The sequence below is a fragment of the Ursus arctos genome, chromosome X, assembly GCF_023065955.2.
Source record: "Ursus arctos isolate Adak ecotype North America chromosome X, UrsArc2.0, whole genome shotgun sequence".
In the NCBI taxonomy this organism is placed as follows: Eukaryota; Metazoa; Chordata; class Mammalia; order Carnivora; family Ursidae; genus Ursus; species Ursus arctos.
The window spans coordinates 92,146,676-92,165,902 of record NC_079873.1 but is presented as its reverse complement, the minus strand read 5'-3'; the positions used below and the strand labels follow the sequence as shown (position 1 = coordinate 92,165,902).

The 19,227-nt window shown below is 41.3% G+C and overlaps 1 protein-coding gene across 10 annotated transcripts in view; it reads left to right on the top strand.

Annotated features, from left to right (window-relative positions):
• The window catches only part of KLHL13 (kelch like family member 13), a 282,631-nt gene extending 269,380 nt beyond the window's left edge, over window positions 1–13,251 (top strand). For all 10 annotated transcript variants that reach the window (XM_057313772.1, XM_057313774.1, XM_057313782.1 and 7 more), the window contains 3 exons: window positions 1,077–1,872; window positions 9,158–9,271; window positions 11,601–13,251. In XM_057313772.1, the coding sequence (XP_057169755.1) occupies window positions 1,077–1,872; window positions 9,158–9,271; window positions 11,601–12,088 (1,398 nt within the window). In that variant the 3' untranslated portion in view covers window positions 12,089–13,251. The remainder of the gene's footprint in view (window positions 1–1,076; window positions 1,873–9,157; window positions 9,272–11,600) is intronic.
• The last annotated feature ends 5,976 nt before the right edge of the window (window positions 13,252–19,227 follow it).

Sequence of the window (19,227 nt, the reverse complement as noted above, 5' to 3'; positions counted from 1 at the left end):
TGCCTCCAGCTTTGTTTTTCTTTTTCAAGATTGCTTTGGCTCTTCGGGATCTTTTGTGGTTCCATATAAATTTTAGGATTGTTTGTTCTACTTCTGTGAAAAATGCTGCTGGTGTTTTGATAGGGATTGCATTAAATGTGTAGATTGCTTTGAGTAGTATGGACTTTTTAACAATATTTATTCTTGCAATCCATGAACATGGAATATTTTTCCATTTGTTTGTGTCATCTTCAATTTTTTGTCATCAGTGTTTTATAGTTTTCAGAGTACGGGGCTTTTACCTCCTTGGTTAAGTTTATTAGGTCTTTTATTATTTTTGGTGTAATTGTAAATGGGATTGTTTTCTTAATTTCTCATTTTGCTACTTCATTTTTAGTATATAGAAATGCAATGGGTCTCTGTGTAGTGATTTTGTATCCTGTGACCTTACTGAGTTCATTTATCAGTTCTAGTGGTTTTTTGGTGGAGTCTTTAGGGTTTTCTATATATAATATCACATCATCTGCAAATATTGACAGTTTTACTTCTTCCTTGCCAATTTGGATGCCTTTTATTTCTTTTTCTTGTCTGATTGCTGTGGCTAGGACTTCCAGTACTATGTTGGATAAAGTGGTGAGAGTAGACATCCTTGTCTTGTTCTTAATCTCAGGGGAGAAGCTCTCAGTTTTTCCCCGTTGGGTGTGATGTTAGTTGTGGGTTTTTCGTGTATGGCCTTTATTGGGTTTGAGGTGTGTGCCCTCTAAACGTACTTTGTTGAGGGTTTTTATCATGAATGGATATTGTACTTTGTCAGATGCTTTTTTTTGCATCTATTGAAATGATCATAGAGTTTTTATCCTTTCTCTTGTTGATGTGATGTAGATAATTTTCTTTTAGTCACCTTTCTCTTGGGTTAGGTGAAGGTGGTTTGTGAACTCTCTTTACATTATTGATGTATTTAGATACGAATTTGAATTTGCATCTATATGGACAGTAAGAAGCTTAGTTTACTCTTCTTCTAGAACAGGTATTTATGTTATCCAGATGTGAGTGTCATGAAATTGGTAGCATTTTAATTTTTTTTTATTGGCTAATAGGTCACTTTGGACAATTGTGTCGAAGTTGGTCGGATTGCCAACACCTACAATCTGACAGAAGTGGATAAATACGTCAACAGTTTTGTCTTGAAGAATTTTCCTGCATTGCTGAGCACGGGGGAGTTCTTGAAACTCCCTTTCGAGCGTCTTGCCTTTGTGCTTTCCAGTAATAGCCTTAAGCATTGCACTGAACTTGAGCTCTTTAAGGCTACCTGTCGCTGGCTACGCCTAGAAGAGCCTCGGATGGACTTTGCTGCAAAATTAATGAAGAACATACGATTTCCGCTGATGACACCGCAGGAGCTCATTAATTACGTGCAAACCGTGGATTTCATGAGAACTGACAATACCTGTGTGAATCTCCTTTTGGAAGCCAGCAATTACCAAATGATGCCGTATATGCAGCCAGTGATGCAGTCAGACAGGACTGCCATTCGGTCTGACACCACTCACTTGGTCACACTAGGAGGAGTTCTGAGGCAGCAGCTGGTTGTCAGCAAGGAATTGCGCATGTATGATGAAAAGGCCCATGAATGGAAATCGTTAGCCCCCATGGATGCCCCAAGATACCAGCATGGCATTGCTGTCATTGGAAATTTCCTCTACGTCGTCGGTGGACAGAGTAATTATGACACAAAAGGAAAAACGGCCGTCGATACAGTCTTCAGATTTGATCCTCGCTACAACAAATGGATGCAGGTTGCGTCTTTAAACGAAAAGCGCACCTTCTTCCACCTAAGTGCCCTCAAAGGATATCTGTATGCAGTCGGTGGGAGAAATGCAGCTGGCGAACTGCGTAAGTGTGTGCATTTATGTTAAGCATAGAGACTAATTTCTTTACCCCCAAATTCTCGTTAAATCATAAAATAAGCAGTTCCGTAAAATTAAAGACAAAAATGTAGCTAGGGTTTCATTTAAACTGTTTTTCTTAGGAAATATCAGAGACAATCTGTATGCCTAATCCGGATTTATATTGTTGGCCAGAGTACAAATTATATTTTAGGAATATATCAGTATGTTGCAGAATATTTTATTTGGCAGTATATATGGTTTTCATCTTGACAGTGTAACTACAAAGTATATTCTGCTAATTTCAATTCTAATAGGATCTCGGACAGAAGTTTGGCATGTTTCCTTATTTTCCATTTTTAAACACCCACATAACATTTTACTGTACAGGTTAAAATCCTTCCTTACAGAGGCCTGACTGGTATCGTTTCTTCTTTTACATGATCTTTTACCCTATCCTAGACCCTAGATCACATAGTAAGATAGTTTTCTTTGTCAATTAAATGTACAAAGTTCAATATTATCCAAAATGTATTTACTGTGAGTAATGTGATCTGTGATTACTAGTTTTAAAAATCATTCTCTCTTGGGGCACCTGGGCGGCTCAGTCAGCTAAGCGTCCAACTCTTGATTTCAGCTCAGGTCATGATCTCAGGGTCACGAGATCGAGTCCTGCGTCAGGCTTCCCGCTCAACAGGGAGTCTGCTTATCCCTCTCCCTATGTTTTTCCCCTTCCCCCACTCATGCATTCTTGCTCTCTCTCTCTCTCAAATAAATAAATGAATAAATAAAATCTTTTAAAAAATCATTCACTCTTAGTGAAATGCCACACAGTTTTCTTCAGTGTAAACTGCTCTCATAAGCTTTATTAGATGGCCACTTTTTTGTCTCCCTAATCGAAGATTGGTCACAAGTACAGTTAACATAGAGCAGTACTTTGGCTATGTAAATGAACACTAATTTTGTTATTTTAGGTGAAATTGGAGTAAGATAGCTGTCCAAAAAGAAATCAGGAAGACCACATTTTTCTGTCACACCTTGCATTATTTGGCCTCTTTTTTTCACCCCTCTTTTATTCTGCGGTGAATAGAGTCTTTGTAGTTGACCAGTATTCCAGGCTCTGTAATGCTGGGGAAGTGGGAAATATTGGCCTTGGCTCTGGATAAATTCGGAGTAGTTATTGGCATCTTTTTCTTGGTAGCTTAATGGATTTAAGAATAAGCTATTTATTGGAGGCAAAACCAACAGCTCTCTGCTCTTACACTCTCCAGCTGATCAAGCCCTTTCTCGTTAATGACGTCTTAATGTTACTGATCTTTCCTACCTACAGTTCTTCTTTGCCTCTGTTGTCACAGTGATTTTTTTTTTCTAAGACCGGGCTCTCCAAATGGTTGGACTCGGTGTCATTATCATGAACCACAGAGATTGCCCAATATATTTTAATAATCAGACTTTCAAAAACATTTGAGGCATTGGTACCCTTAGTGTAGAATTGTCATTTCAGGTCTCCTCACTCAACCCACACACATTTTCATGCTGTGATACTATTTTAAATTGAGGGTGTCTGGAAATACTCAAAAGCTGCAACTAGTGATTTGGCGCTTTCTTGGTAAAATCACTGATATAAGATCATCTTTACAAGTTTACAAATTATAGGTCATCAGTCCTGGCAGGCAGTGGTCATTTCGGAACTTCTTTCCTCAAGGGAAATAGCTCCGATTTTGCAGTCAGTGCTTGCTTCTTGATGCTATCACCCCTGTTAATATGCAGTTTTCAATATATCATTCCTCCTATTAACTAGAGGCCTTATTCTTCTGAGACGTTATCATCTTCAGGCCAAGGAGAGTCATGACATAAAACCAAGAAGCTAGAGGCCCTCTTTTCCTGAGCTCTTGCCGTGTTATACTCATTTGGGATCAAGAAGTAGACTACGTCATTGGGCACGTGGCTGCCTCCCTTGCTCGTGACCCTTCAGAAATCACACCCTGCATCTCTTGCTAAAGATAGTCTTCTGTGTTTCGGTTTGAAAGTAAAAAGAAGCAAGAGAAGCATACCTTCACGAGCTATTCCTAATACATAATAACTATTTGATTATATATTAGGTTTTAAAATCACAATCTCCCAGAGTTTAAACCTGAGGATAATGACTTGAATATTCTGAAAAATGATTACCCCTCTAGATGGTAAATAGAGGCCCATTTTTATCTAAATTTGTAAACTGCATGTTTCACAAATACATAGATGGTGGTAATATAGACACAAACCTCAATACCAAGAAACAACTCTAATTCCGTTTAAAGGCCAATGACATTTTTCCCTTTGAAATTACCTCGTATAATCTATGAGTGAGTACGCTTTTGTAGAAAATGACTCTTTGCCTTAAAATTGGCATACCCAGCAAAGCCAGTCTGTAGTAAAGATTTGAAGTTAAAATATATTGAAAGGGTGTTTTTTTTTTTTTTTTTAGAAAATCAGTTGATTTGCTAAAGTACACTGAAATCTTGGATCTTAATTGCACGAGAACCTTCAGGCCACCCCACCTCCTTTGGGTTTCTCCTATTTTAGATCCACAGGGGAGCAAGAAGTAGACTGTTTTATCTTGTCACATTCTGTATTATTGACTTCTTCTGAATTCTCTTTATTAATAATGTTTCTCTTTATATATGTGTCACTTGACCTTTCCAGTTTTCTTGGACCCATGGTTTTTGCACAATAGCAGATTTCGGTCCTAAAGAGACTCTTGCTTATATTCCTGAATGTTCCCGCCAGAGGCTGGGTTTTTAACATTTCTCCTGGTCCATAAACGTTTTTTTATGGGAACACCGTCTACACACACACAGGAACGTCTGTTACAGTAACTTCACATTCCCATCTTAACTGATTACACGGCCGTATTAACATGCCTGTGTCAATAGAGAAGGGGGGAGGAGGGGGTGGCAGGCAAGCGGGGATCGATGGGAGAGTCACTTAACAATTTAATAGGTTTGGGGTCCCTGGCTGGCTCAGTCAGTAGAGGATGTGACTCTTGATCTCAGGGTTGTAAGTGCGAGCTCCATGTTGGGTGTAGAGACTACTTAAAAGTAAAATCTTTTCTTAAAAACACAACGATTTAGTTAGGTTCATTAGTACCAGTATATTATTTATTCTTCATATACGCAATGACCCTTTCCTAGATGTAATTATGAAAACAGTGGCAGCATTTGCAAGACATTTGCGATCATTTTAGTGCATTTGGCTTTTTAAAATCCCTTCATGGAGTGTGTATGGATGGACCCAAGCCCATAGTACATCAAAAAGATGCCACTGGTGTGTACGTGAGCCTGGCATATTGCTGGAATCGAATTCCTTAGAAACACTGCTTTCCTTTGACACCAGGTACAACTGGAAACTACGTGAAGCTCAGAGTAGCTGTCACTTAAGTGAAAGAGAAGTCAGTTATTTCTGGCATCTTTCAAGCTTATGTCATGGAAGAAATCGATCTTCCATTGAGGTTTGCTATATTGAAGAGAAATATGACAGCTCAGATACCTTTCATTTCTGTTAAATATTAATAAGTCAAGCTTTCACATAATGAAATAACTTATAGAAAACGTGTTAGATTTTTTTCAAATAAATGTGCAATAAAATTACCAAAATTTATCAGATGCCTCCATATCCCTTCATGGATTTGCGGTTTTCTTCATTAAGCAACACAGCGCCAGCGGGCACTCTTAAGATTCTAGAGATCATAGCCCCTCTGTGGTGATTCAGGGTTCCTCCCTTTCCTACTCTCGAAAAGAACGAGTACGTTCCACATCATCCCTGGGGACCGATTCTGGGCTCCAGTAGAATCACCTGAGAAAATAGGAATCTTTCATGATTCATGTGAAGTAAGCACCCTACATGCAACTCTTACATTGGAGAGGGTCTCTAATTTAAATTGCAGGCAACCAGGTGACGGAAGATGATTCTCTAGAATAAGGGTCAGCGAAGTTGTGTCGAGGGCCAGAAAGTCAATATTTTCCGCTTCGTAGGCCCCAGGATCTTGTCACAGCTCATCAGCTCCGCCGCTGTATTGCCGAAGAACCACAATTTATAAACAAATGGGCGAGGCTGTGTTCCAATAAAGCTTTCTATAGGAACACCAGCATTTGAATTCCGTATGATTTGCATATGTCCCAAACCATTTTTCCTTTGATTTTTTCCCCCCGACTCTTTGAAAATGGTAAAAGCCACTCATATTTTTATCTTGTGGGGCATGTAAAAAACAGGCAGCATGCTGGATTTGGCTGATGGGCTATAACTTGCCTGACCCTATTCTAGACTTCCCTAGTTTGTTCATTCCCATTCCCACCTCTCCTAGACTACGATGGAACCACTGTTTCGTCCCTCGCATCATCCCTTGCCCCCTCCCCCATCAGGGTTGTCGGCGTGATCCTCTGTCCCACTGCCTTGTGACTATGGAAAATAAGGACACGTGTGTGTGTACGCTTTTATCGGATGTATTCTATTTTAAAACGAAATACTCTTGATTTTACTGAGAACAACAATTCTTCATGGAGACAGTCTAGAGGTTGACAGTAGATACTAAATGATAGGAAAAGCTAAAGGATATGGATTGCTTAGCTCGAAGAAGAAAAGTTTTGAGGGATGATGAACTATTATGTAATTATTATATTATTGGTGGTTAATAGCTGTCTTACACTTAGGTTACTCCTGTATGAGAAAGTAGGTGGATTCTTATAACCCCTATTAGGGGAAAAAAATGCAATTAATTCACTGACAGAAGAACAGCATTATCTTTCTACATGGGAAAATTTTAATAATCACGAACAGTGAATAGCTATTCAAGTGCTATAGCTCCACTCCGAAAAGAATAGGAGGAAACTAATGGAAACTCCATCAGAATAGATTGAATTAGACATAAGGAGAGACCGTGACACTCTAGAAATTTCAAAGTTCAAGGCAGAATTTTTCATTAAGGAAAGCATAGAACTGTAGTAAAACCCGTCTTTGCCATCAAATACATGGAAAAGATGATCTCTGGAAGCCTTTTAAAACCCTTTCACTGATAGGATGTGTGATTAGACTGCTTTTTTTTTTTTTATCAGCTAAAACCCTACCATTAATTACCTTGCTGTTGCCAGGTACCAATCAATATCCTAGATCCTCTGTGAAATTAAGTGAAAGTCGAGCTAAAGGCAAATGGAAATGAGCATGAGAGAAGATGTCCGGTGACTACAAGTAGCCAAAACCAGTATCGGGGTAATCAGCGTGAGCTTGTCATGAATTGTGGCAATCGCTCTTATTTGGGGGAAAGATTTTGCAGGATCCGGCTACTTAATGGAAGGATTTAGAAGAAATAGAGTTGGGAGAGAAAAAAGAAGAAGAAGAAATAGAGCTGGTTAGGGTCCAGGCCTAAAGCAGTGAACGAAACTAACAAGAGAGTAGATGAAAATGAGAACAGGACAAGCCTTGGAAATAAGCCTGAAAATGTAAAGCTCAAGTCACTGCAAAAGGCAATCAGTAAGGGGGTATGAGAAGTGGTATCATGTAGGAGTCGTTAGGCAAGAAATAAGTACCGCACGGAGTCAATCTGATGAAGAAATGAAATGATTGATTAGAGTACAAAATGCATCTCTCATTTCTTCTCTCGTTTTGCCTGTTCTCACGTTATTTTATTTTTTTTAATAGGGAATCTTGTTCAAGGGGTGGTTCATCGGTTAGGTATTCCAGCAGCTTGATGGAACGGCACTCGGTAGAATGCTTCCCTTCCATTGCCTAGTACTGTACCATATGGTCAGCTCAGATTCAAGGGAACCCGCTAATTTGAATGCTCCGTGTACGGTGCTGTGGTTCCGTTCCTAAGAAAAAAGCAGGGGTGGGGAGACAGGAACTCGGGTTACCAACTGACAGCATCTGTAGTAAATAGTGCAAACTTGTCAAGTCTACCTAGACTTTGTGTGGGGTTTTGTTTGTTTCTTTTTTAAAGTTTTATTTACGTAATCTCTACACTCCACGTGGGGCTCGAACGCACGACCCCAAGATCAAGACTCACGTGCTCTTTTGACTGAGCTGGCCAGGCGCCCCTAGACATTGTGTTTTTGACCAGAGTACTCAGAACAGCCCTATTTCTTTCTGCCTTTTGAAGGGAATAACGTTTTCTATCTGTCATTGTTCTATTCTTGAGGTTATAACAGAGTGATATTTAAATAGGTTGAGGTCACTTCTCCAAAATACTTTATGGTAAAGATGATAAATTTATTACTGAGAGGAAGCGCCCCTAATAAAAATCTTCACTTCATATCATGCTGCCAGTCATCTCCTAGTAGGAGTGTGACTGGCTACAGTGATAGTGGATATGTACACACTATTGGGTTTAATGTAGAAATGTAGAAAATTCTTGCCAATGTCTAGTGCATAGTCTGGATGTGAAATAAAGCAAGATGCAGCCAGCACATACGCCAGGCCTTGCGCGTATGCACATAGGTTCATTCTCAACCTCAGATTCCGTCCTATCTATTACCCTTTGTTTCCTAGATGGTGGATCAGCATGGGGGGCCTCGAACTGACTTCTCTTCTTCCTTATGATTTTTTCATCTTCCCACATATTTATCTCTTTTAAAGATTTTGTTTAGGGGCGCCTGGGTGGCACAGCGGTTAAGCGTCTGCCTTCGGCTCAGGGCGTGATCCCGGCGATCTGGGATTGAGCCCCACATCAGGCTCTTCTGCTATGAGCCTGCTTCTTCCTCTCCCACTCCCCCTGCTTGTGTTCCCTCTCTCGCTGGCTGTCTCTATCTCTGTCGAATAAATAAATAAAATCTTTAAAAAAAAATAAAGAATTTGTTTATTTTTGCAAGAGAGAGAGCACGAGCTGGGGTGGGGGGAAGAGGGATAGATGGAGAAGTAGACTCCCCGCTGAGCAGGGAGCCCCATGCAGGACTCAATCTCAGGGCCCCAGGACCATGACCTGAGCTGAAGGCAGACACTTAACCGACTGAGCCACCCAGGCTCCCTCATCTTCCCACATATTTAGAGCCTGGAAATGGGAGAAATATCAAATTACAAAGATGTAACAAGATACTAGATGAAAAGAAATCCTGGCAATTTCTGCAGTGACAGAAATGTGTCAGATTATTACATAAGTCTCTAGTCTAATGTAAAATGTATTAATGGTTCATCTTAGTAATATAATCTCGATCTGTAAAAAAAGAGACCCCCAAAGAGTATCTCATATCTGTTATAGGTATGGTTCAGTTGTTTAAATATTATTATTCTTTTTTGTCTGTTTTTTTTTTCTCCTTAAACAACAGCCACAGTGGAGTGTTACAATCCAAGAACAAATGAGTGGACCTACGTTGCCAAGATGAGTGAACCCCACTATGGCCATGCTGGGACTGTGTATGGAGGAGTCATGTATATTTCAGGTAAACAATTATAATGCAGATGCAATTAATATAATACATACGCTTTTAACTTATGGCGCCATCTTTCCATACAGTACTAGAAAAATAATCCAGAAGAAAGGATCATCAAAATATAATTTGTGGTGATTTTAGTAGAAATATTGTATGTGCGCATTTGCGTATAGATGCCTTTGGTATTCTAGAAGTTCATAAAACTACCAGCAAACCAGTTGTGCTGTGAATACATAACTTGGAAGGAACTGGAAAGCCTTCAGCTTCTCCAACTTGCCTTTCAGTCCCCATACTCCGTGCTCTAATAAACCGTGTACTTCAACAACCCCCATTCATAGTCCCTGTAGCGACAATTCATTTTGAGCTTACATTTAGCTCAAGTCTATGAGGAAATATATCATTATTTAATACAGAAACTCTACTGTGCATAAGCTTGCTCCCGATACACATGCTCTCGTTTGCTGCAACCGATAAGAGGTGTTTCCCTTTTCCTCAGCATTATCAGGGGACTCAGCTGTGGTGTGCTTGCATGAAACATTCTGTGCTGATGACCTGTATATATGTTGGCCACATGGGCGTGTATTTTTCTGATAACAGATTCTAAAACGGCTACCATTTGTTCCAGTAACAACTTTCGTTCCCAAACTGTTGTTGAAATCATCCTTCCGTCCGGTGTAGGAAGGAGGCCCATTTCAATGTACTCTTCACCTCCGATATGGACATTTTCCTTTGTTAGGCAGCTTCTTCTCATTTGGCCCTGACGTGGTCTACTTTTGACACATTCTCCCCCTTCTGAAAGCCCGCTGGCGCCAGGCCAGCAGTTACATTATTAGAGAACAGAGGCATTAAGGTGATGTTGGTGGTCTGGGCCGCTGCCTTATGAAATCTGTAATCAAGAGGGATCAGCGAAAGGCCTGGAGTGTATGATTGACAGGCTTGGGGTGTTAAATTTATGAGCAACTACGGGACGTCTTATATTGAAAGAGCCGTCCAGGAAGTCATGTGCTCCGCTAATCAATGATTTACACCCTCTACCCATTCTATGCGTGTAGATGCTATGTCATTATAATGAGAGCCCCAAATCCTCTGGGGGGAAAAAAATGACATGAAATTGTTCTCGTGGCACTTCGGCATAGCTAACGTGTATTTCATAAATGACCTCCCTGGTCAAGAACAGGATAGGACCAGAGCTGAATCTCCAACCAAAAAACACTGTTTTGCTTCCTGAGAATTCTGTAGAGTACAGGGAAAAAAAAAAAAGTAAAAAGCAGAGAGGAAACAGTAATTGCCACCAGATAGTAGCACTCTGATTGGCACGGCTGAAAATTTCGTTACTTCTCTCGCTAATCTGCAGAACAGAGAGTGTGATACTTTCCTTGTAGAGACTGGTTTCTATGTGATCTCAGAATACACTCTGTGGACGATACAGACCCAGTGGACCATCGACAAACGGCGGCGTATACGAGATTCCACATGTATTCAGCTTTCGGAGTCTTTAGGTGTCCGTGCTGCCCCAGATGACATTACCTTCCTGCACCCACCCAACAGAAACTCTACGAAAACAAACAATGCTGAATATTCTTATATGCTTGGCCATTTGCATAATGTTGTCAGCTTTTCAAAGCATTTTGATTTATTTGACTTCATAGTCCCAATGCTAAGGAGATAAGGAGAGTAGAGATTCTTACGTACGTGCTAAGTGCGGAAATGGGCAACCGGAATTAAAATGCCCGAGCCCAGCGCTCAGATGCCAGGGAGTGCCTGCCACAAAGCAGGAGGAGTGAGTGATGCCGGGGCGCCTGGGTGGCTCGGTTGGTTGAGTATCTGCCTCTGGCTCAGGTTATGATTCCAGGGTCCTGGGATCGAGTCCCGCATCCAGCTCCCTGCTCAGCGGGGAGCCTGCTTCTCCCTCTGCCTGCCGCTCCCCCTACTTACCCCCTCTCTCTCTCTCTCTGACAAATAAGTAAGTACAATCTTAAAAAAAAAAAAAAGACTGCATGATGATCTGTACGTGAGATTTACTGCAGACCCAACTCAAAAAGTGGCCCAAATCTATTTTCACTCAGCAAAACCTCTTAAATTCCACGGGTCTCTGCTTGAGAAAGTCCTTGCGATAACATAAGCTAGGTTTTTTGTTCTTTAAGAAGCTGAAAATGTTAATCTCTGGATTTTTAATCCTAGAGAAAGTACTTCCAGAGGGCATTTATAACACCGCCAATAAGCCGTCAGACGTCATAACAGGTGGCTAAAGGTCGATGATCTAGGATGGAGAGCCTTTTATTTACTTCTGCATCTTTATAATAATCTGTCTACCCTCATGCCTGTGTTCATTCTTTAGGAGGAATCACTCATGACACTTTCCAAAAGGAGCTCATGTGCTTTGACCCTGATACTGACAAATGGATCCAGAAGGCGCCAATGACCACCGTCAGAGGCCTGCACTGCATGTGTACCGTGGGGGAGAGGCTCTACGTCATCGGCGGCAATCACTTCCGAGGCACAAGTGATTATGATGATGTCCTGAGCTGTGAATACTACTCACCCATCCTTGACCAGTGGACCCCAATTGCTGCCATGTTAAGGGGGCAGAGTGATGTTGGGGTCGCGGTCTTTGAAAATAAGATCTACGTGGTCGGTGGGTATTCCTGGAATAATCGCTGTATGGTGGAGATAGTGCAGAAATATGACCCCGATAAAGACGAGTGGCATAAGGTGTTCGATCTCCCAGAGTCCCTCGGTGGCATCCGAGCTTGTACACTCACGGTTTTCCCCCCCGAAGAAACCACACCGTCACCTTCTAGAGAGTCCCCCCTTTCTGCACCTTAAGATCATCCCCCTACAACTGAGATGCTGTAGTCCTATCTTTGCAGCGTGTCCTCAATTCTCTTCTTTTGCGCCCCCTTTAGTAGTGTGTGTTAGGATTAGCCTCCAGTAATTGATACAGATATTGGAAAAAAAAAAGACAACATTGATGTTATTTGTGCTGTTTGTTTGGCTTAGAGTGTTTATAAAGTGGTAACAAACCATTCTGGAAATGTATCCCAGTGAAGCCGATGTTTAACATACAAAAAAAAAAAAAAAAAAAAACCACAAAAAACAAAAACCAAAAAAAAAAAAAAAACCACACAAGATATTGTCTATAAAATGTTTCTTCAGTACTTTTTGATGCTGTGCATTGGGTATAAGGTATTTGTCATCTTACATTAGAAAGCCCAATAAACCAACCCGAAGGTGGATTATAGTAAACGTACAACTGTGCTAACTAGGCTTCAAAGTAAAAAGTTTTCCTTTCATCTTTGTGAGATGGCAAAGGGAGGCAGCTTGCTCCAACAGGAAACAATAGACAAAAGGTTGCCAACGCGCATGAGCTACCTCCCTCTTGTCGTGACGTATTTTTGACGTACCTGTCAGCCCACCTGTCTGTGTGGGGGCACTGAAAACATATGAAGTTTCTCAGACACACAGGAGAAATAATAACTGAAATTCACCAATATTAATTAAAAAAAAAACAAAAACAGCATGACCCCTCTACTTAGAAACAAGGGTTTGGGGTCTCTAAAGTGTGTATAAATACATACACACACCTACATATAACAAATACAAAATTGTAAAAATTGAATGGCATTATCAAATAAACGTGAAAGATCTTTTTAAATTTCTACGAAAAAGCAGCTTCCGTTAAAATGGGAATTCAGTAGGCACATACTGAATGCACACATGGAGAATCCTACTGAATTTAGGTGGATAAGGGCTAGAAATTTTGAGCAACTAAATTTGTCACTTGACCAAATTTTTCCTTCTGAAACTGTAAGCCACACCTTCTCCTTTGCTGTTGCGGTAACTTGCATATTGGATGTGTTCTGTATACTCTCGATTCATAGGTTATTTAGCACAAAGTATAGCAGCCTCATTGGGAAGCTGCTTTTGCTCAGTGATTTCAACTTCCATGTTTTCTCTCCTTTTGTTCAATAAAAAAACATTTAATGTCATTTTGGTCTGAGGCATCCCATTATTGTCTGATTTGACTTTCATTAATTTTTTTTTTTTGGTATGGCGAGATTCAAGTGATCAGAACTGAGAGCACTGAACAGTTTGGATTAATATTAATGACTTGTAGTCAAGGAAAAAAATCATTTGACCAGGTCTAACCTCATTGGTCAAAACTCAGTGCTGGTTGTCTCTGTGGAATCAGTACGGAAGATGCCGAGCACCCCTCATCCCCACAGAACAGAACTGCCAGCCATGTCGGAACCATAAGAAGAGTTACATTTCGGAGGTCAGTGTCCCTGATCTTCGAGAAGATCCATCCTGCCTAATGAGAAGACATTCTGTAAAATGCCCTAAGAGATTTGTTCTTGACCTGGGGCTGTAAAGAAATAACGTTTTGGGAAAAGATAGTCTGAGGATTCTGTTAGGGCCACGTGCATGATCTTTTTTTTTTTTAAGATTGATTTGAGAGCGAGACAGAGAGAGAGCACAAGCCGGGGGAGGGGCAGAAGGAGAGGGAGAAGCAGACGTCCCCACTGAGCCGGGAGCCTGACCTGGGGCTCGATCCCAGGGCCTGGAGATCCTGACCTGAGCCGAAGGCAGATGCTTCACCATCTGAGCCCCCCAGGCGCCCCATGGGCATGATCTTTCTGACTTTATCTGCAGCTGACCCGATTCAGTCTGAACTAAAGCTTCTGAGCTAATCCCAAACAACAGAGTGTCACGGGATCTCTTCCCCAGTGAGGAATTAGCAGGGCAGATTCACTAGCTCTGTCTTGAGTTCAACATAATGAAGAAAACAATTTTTCCACCAGTGATAGTTTGAATGTTGGGAGAAGCCTGGTATGAATTTGAAAGACCCCCTTCATCAAGATTACCCTTCCTGGGGTGCCGGGGGGGCTCAGTCAGTGAAGCGTCTGCCTTCGGCTCAGGTCATGAGCCCAGAGTCCTGGGATCGAGCCCCTCGTTGGGCTCCCCACTCAGCGGGGAGCCTGCTTCTCCCTCTCCCCCCTGCTTGCGCTCTCTTTCTCTCAAATGAATAAAGAAAATCTTTAAAAAAAAAAAAAAAGACTACCCTCCCCTCAGAGCCACGGGTCAAGGGATTTCAGTGCTGTGCTCAGAGGCAGGGCACATGCAGCCATTCGCATATAGTGGACGGCTGCCTACAGGCGCAGTATGGACGCACACATTCCTGGTCCTGCCACAGTCCAGTGTGGGTGTCCTTGGTCAGGTGGCTCTCCTCTGAACAGCCGCGGTTCTTCGCACCTTGTCGCCTCTTCGGCCTTGGAGTCCTCTCCAGTCAGTCCGCAGAAGGGACACGGAGCGTGGCAGGCGTGCGGGCTGTAAGGGTCAGGCCTGAAAGAGCCATACATCACTTCTGCCCACGTTCTCCTGGCCGGAAGTCGGTCCCGTGGTCACCTAAAAGCACAAAGGGGTCAAGGAACCATCAGAGAGCTGCGTGCCCAGAAAGAAGGGAATCGGGTTGGTGACCTGTTAGCAGTTGGCCACTGGGCATGACGCGCAGCGCACGCAGCTCTGGTTGACGGCTTACCTTTTCTGCAACCATGCCACATGGTATTTGGAATAGCCATTAATGTCACACGGTGCTATTATTAAACAGTTCCAACAGCTGATAAATGATTACACATTTTCCTTCACAATGAATTAACTATTTGTCTTCATAAAAAATAGCTGCCAGTCATCAACTGGCTTTGCAAACATTTCTCACCCTTGCCTTTCTTAGGTTCTCCATCTCCTTGCAAAAGGAGTTCTAGAACACGTTAAATCTCAGAAGGTTCATAACTTTCCTTCTTGGTCAACGTTGGTAGGGTGGGGAAGACGAATAAAAAATCTACTTTGCCTATTTCTAGAATTTTAAAAAATGCATCCGATAATCAGGTTTTGCTCTGAAAAGTAAAATCGTGACCTGAAACTATTTCCTGTCTGAATTACTGTAGGGACTTTGGAAAATATATAGGGATGTAATGTTTCTTTGCAGGTGGCTGAAATAATTCCCTCACTTTAGTCCCGAGAGGGTGCTCCACAGGGCAATTAAGTAGTGTTTTATTTAATTACTTTGACCATGTAACCTTTTCTCTCCACGCCCCCCCATTTCAAAGGCCTTTGTGTTTTTTCCCCCCAAGAACAGTGAGCAGACTTTCTTGGGCGGAAAGTTGGCACTGCCTCTAATTTTATTCTTGGCTCTTGTGCCTTGCTTTTGGTTTTCATTTTCAGACTGCCAAACCTCAGGTTTACTTCCTTCCACATCAGATAGCTCTCTGGCTAGGCGAGGAGGAAAGTAAATGCGAAGCAAATTGTTCATGAGGATTAAGGGAATTTTAAATTGGTCAAATAATGCCCTATTTAAAAACTCTTTTGGTAATTATAACATGCAAAATATAGACAAATTGGAAAATACAGGAAGGAAGAGAAATATTTAGCTCCCCCACGTCAAGATAACTACTGCTGAATATGACGATATTGTTTTTTACACCATTATCATTTAAAATCAGAGTAAATAGGGGCACCTGGCTGGCTCAGTCGGTAGAACACGCAACTCTTGATCTCGGGGTCGTGTGTTCGAGCTGCACATGGGATGCAGAGACTAAGAAAAATAAAATCTTAAAAAAAATTCAGTCCAAGATAATTTACATTATTTATTAGAAAAATTCTATATGCACCATATTTTTTTTGATAGACTATTCCATATTTTCTGGTACAAGATATGTTCTGATATATCGAAGCATTAATTTCTGACACAAAATACATCAATGCAGTACTTAGAGTAAGATTTTCTAAACCCCTCTATTAAGTGAGGTATAACTACTAGGCAATGTTTTGCGCTTTTGTCAGTTTAAAAATATTGAAACATTAATGTCAAATCAGATGTTTGCAGAATTAATAATGATCCTGGAAAGTATTTTTTTAATCAGTGAGTCTAAGTAATTTGTATAATTCAGATCTCAAAGTGAATATTTCAATCTCTAATAAATTTTTTTAAAGATTTTATTCATTTTTTTGACAGCACAAGCAGGGGAAGCAGCAGAGGGGGAGGGAGAAGCAGGCTCCCCACCCAGTGGTAAGCCCAATGAGGATGTGGGGTTCAATCCAAGGACCCCAGGATCACGACCTGAGCCGAAGGCAGACGCCCAACAGACTGAGCCACCCAGGCGCCCCCAATCTGTATTTAAATTTAGTGTCCCTTAGTGTATATACAAATCGTGTACTGCCATATAATCGTCGAATGCTTCATCCCCTTGCATGTGTTATTTGGCCAAGTGACTAAGATAAATGGAGACTGAATTATTAAAAATGACTATAGAGGCCATACCTCAATTAGCCCTAACCCCCCCCCTGCAAAAACCAGGAAACAAGGGTGGCAGACTTCTTCTGTAAACAAACAGTAAATATTTATTTATTTATTTATTTATTTATTTATCCCTGCTAAGCAAGGAGTCTGATGCAGGACTCAATCCCAGGACCCCAGGATCATGACATAAGCCGAAGGCAGACACCCAACCAACTGAGCCACCCAGGCATCCCTACAATCAGTAAATATTTTAATCTTTGGAGGCCACAATTCTTGTAACAACTACTCTGCTGATGGTTATACCGAAGTGTAGACAGTACGCAAATGAATGAGTGTGGATGTGTTCCACTAAAACTTTATGGATGCTGAAATTTGAAGTTCCTATAATTTTCTGGATTACAACATACCACTCTTCTTTTGACTGCTTTCAGCCATTTAAAAATGTGAAGACTGGGGGGCGTCTGGCTGGTTCAGTCTATGGAGCATGTGATTCTTGATCTCTGGGTTGTGAGTTCAAGCCCCACGTTGGGTGTAGCGATTACTTAAAAAAATAAAATCTTGAAAAATAAAAATAAAAATAAAAATGGGAAGACTGTTCTTAGCTCAAGGACCATAGAAAAACAGGCCACAGGGATGCCTGGCTGGCTCGGCTGGAAGAGCATGTGACTCCTAATATCAGGGTTGTGAGTTCGAGCCCCACACTGGGTGTAGAGATTACAAAAAAATAAATAAATAAACTTAAAGAAAGAAAAGAAAGAAAAACAAGCCACAGACCAGATTTGGTCCATGGGCTATAGTTTGCTCACTCCTACCGTTACAAGAGCATGTTTCATTATCATTCATTTATTCTTTCAGCAAACATTTATTTGAACCTATTTCATATTAATGTCAATGAAGAGTCCTAGGGCGACAAAGATGAATACAAATTAATCCCTACCCTCAAGGTGCTTAGTCTAGCTGAGCAGACGTAGCGTGCTAGTGGCCATGAGGGGTGTGTAAAGAGGCAACATCTGAGCATAGTAACACGCGTAGATGTTTATAAAGTGGGAGGCTACAAAGCAAAGAGTGTGTGTGTTAATAAAATATAACTTTCCTTGCCGCAAAGCTGTAAATAAAAGAGTACCCGTAGGCTACAAAGCAAAGAGTGCCTGTGTTAATAAAATATAACTTTTCTTGGCACAAAGCTGTAAATAAAAGAGTACCCGTAGGGAAGGAGCAGCCAATCCTTGAAATCCCAGCTCCTGTCCCTTGAGATTCAGCTTGATCTTACAGAGCTCTCACTGATCACCCTGACCACCAACTGGCCAGTGCTGTGCCGGGTAGGGTCACACGTAACTTGTCCCTTAAAGTACTCACAGAACTGCAAAGCCCACTAGAGGGAAGGAGGCCCCAGGTGTGCTAGAATTAGCTGTGTTCTCAAGTACCCAGAGTTCTTTGTTTATTTTAGTTTTTATCTCCCCACTCTGTTTGCAATAGCATTGCCAACACTGTTTTGCCGGTAGTGTTCCTGTTCACATCGAGGAAGAGAGGAAATCTCCTTCAACTGTGGAATTTAAATCCTCCTCTTGAGTCTGAGGGAGCCAACTCAGGACATATGACCGCCCCTGGACTGGTTGCTAGGCCATGCATGGACTGGCTTAGATTAATTATCTGATGTGAAATTGTTGGGGAATTAACCATAATACCCTCCTCACTCCGAAAGAACAACAGGGAAACACAGAGAATGAAATATAGCTCATTGGATTTACCTGGTTCAATTTGTCCATAATTGCCTTTTTCTACATGAGTGTTTTTCAAAGTCTAGGCCACACCCTATTACTGTGGAAGTTCTCAAGGTGTGGTCTAGCCTCCTGGAGTCCCTGAGACCCTTTCAGAGAGCTCACAAGGTCGGAACTGTTGTCATCAGAATCCTAAGACATCATTTCCCTGTTTCACTCTCATTCCCTCCCAAGTGGACATTAGAGTTTTCCAGAGGGTCAAGGATGTACAATGACGCCATTGCTCTGTCAAGTGATGGGGTATGAGTTTGCATGTTCTGCTGTTTAAAAAAACACACCTCATTTTTCATTTCTAATACAGTAACTATAAATAGATATAACCCACATAAACAAAGCCTCCTTGGTGTCCTCAAAAAATTTTAACGGGGTACAGGAGCAGTCCTGAGGCGTAAAAGTTTGAGAACTGCTGTATCAGTTCTAAAATCAATTTTAGCAGCAGTTTTTACAGATATGCGATAAAAAATAGAGTGCACTGTATAATTTCAAGTGTTTTGTGTATTTTTCTTCTGATTAATATGCATATACATATCTGATTAATATGCCAACATATTAATCAAAAGAAAAATTCACAAAACAATACTTATGCATATATGTGTGCGTGTGTGTCGTTACAATATAAATAAAATGTATCAATGTAGGACCTGATCGAGAGTGGTTGAAAGCGCTGCTCACTGGCCCCTGATCACGCTCCATGTAACAAAGGACTTCTTAGCAACATCACTGATGATTACTTGAAGTCCTGCTACCAAAGACGACGCTCCAAAACATAGATCACCTAAGGTTTGATTTCTCCGTTCTCACGTCTTGTCTGAAAACCTGTTTCCTCGCTAATCAAAGCCAGGCAGCCACAACCACCTATCAAGTCCCTCCCAGCCCCGTAGGGGTTTGCC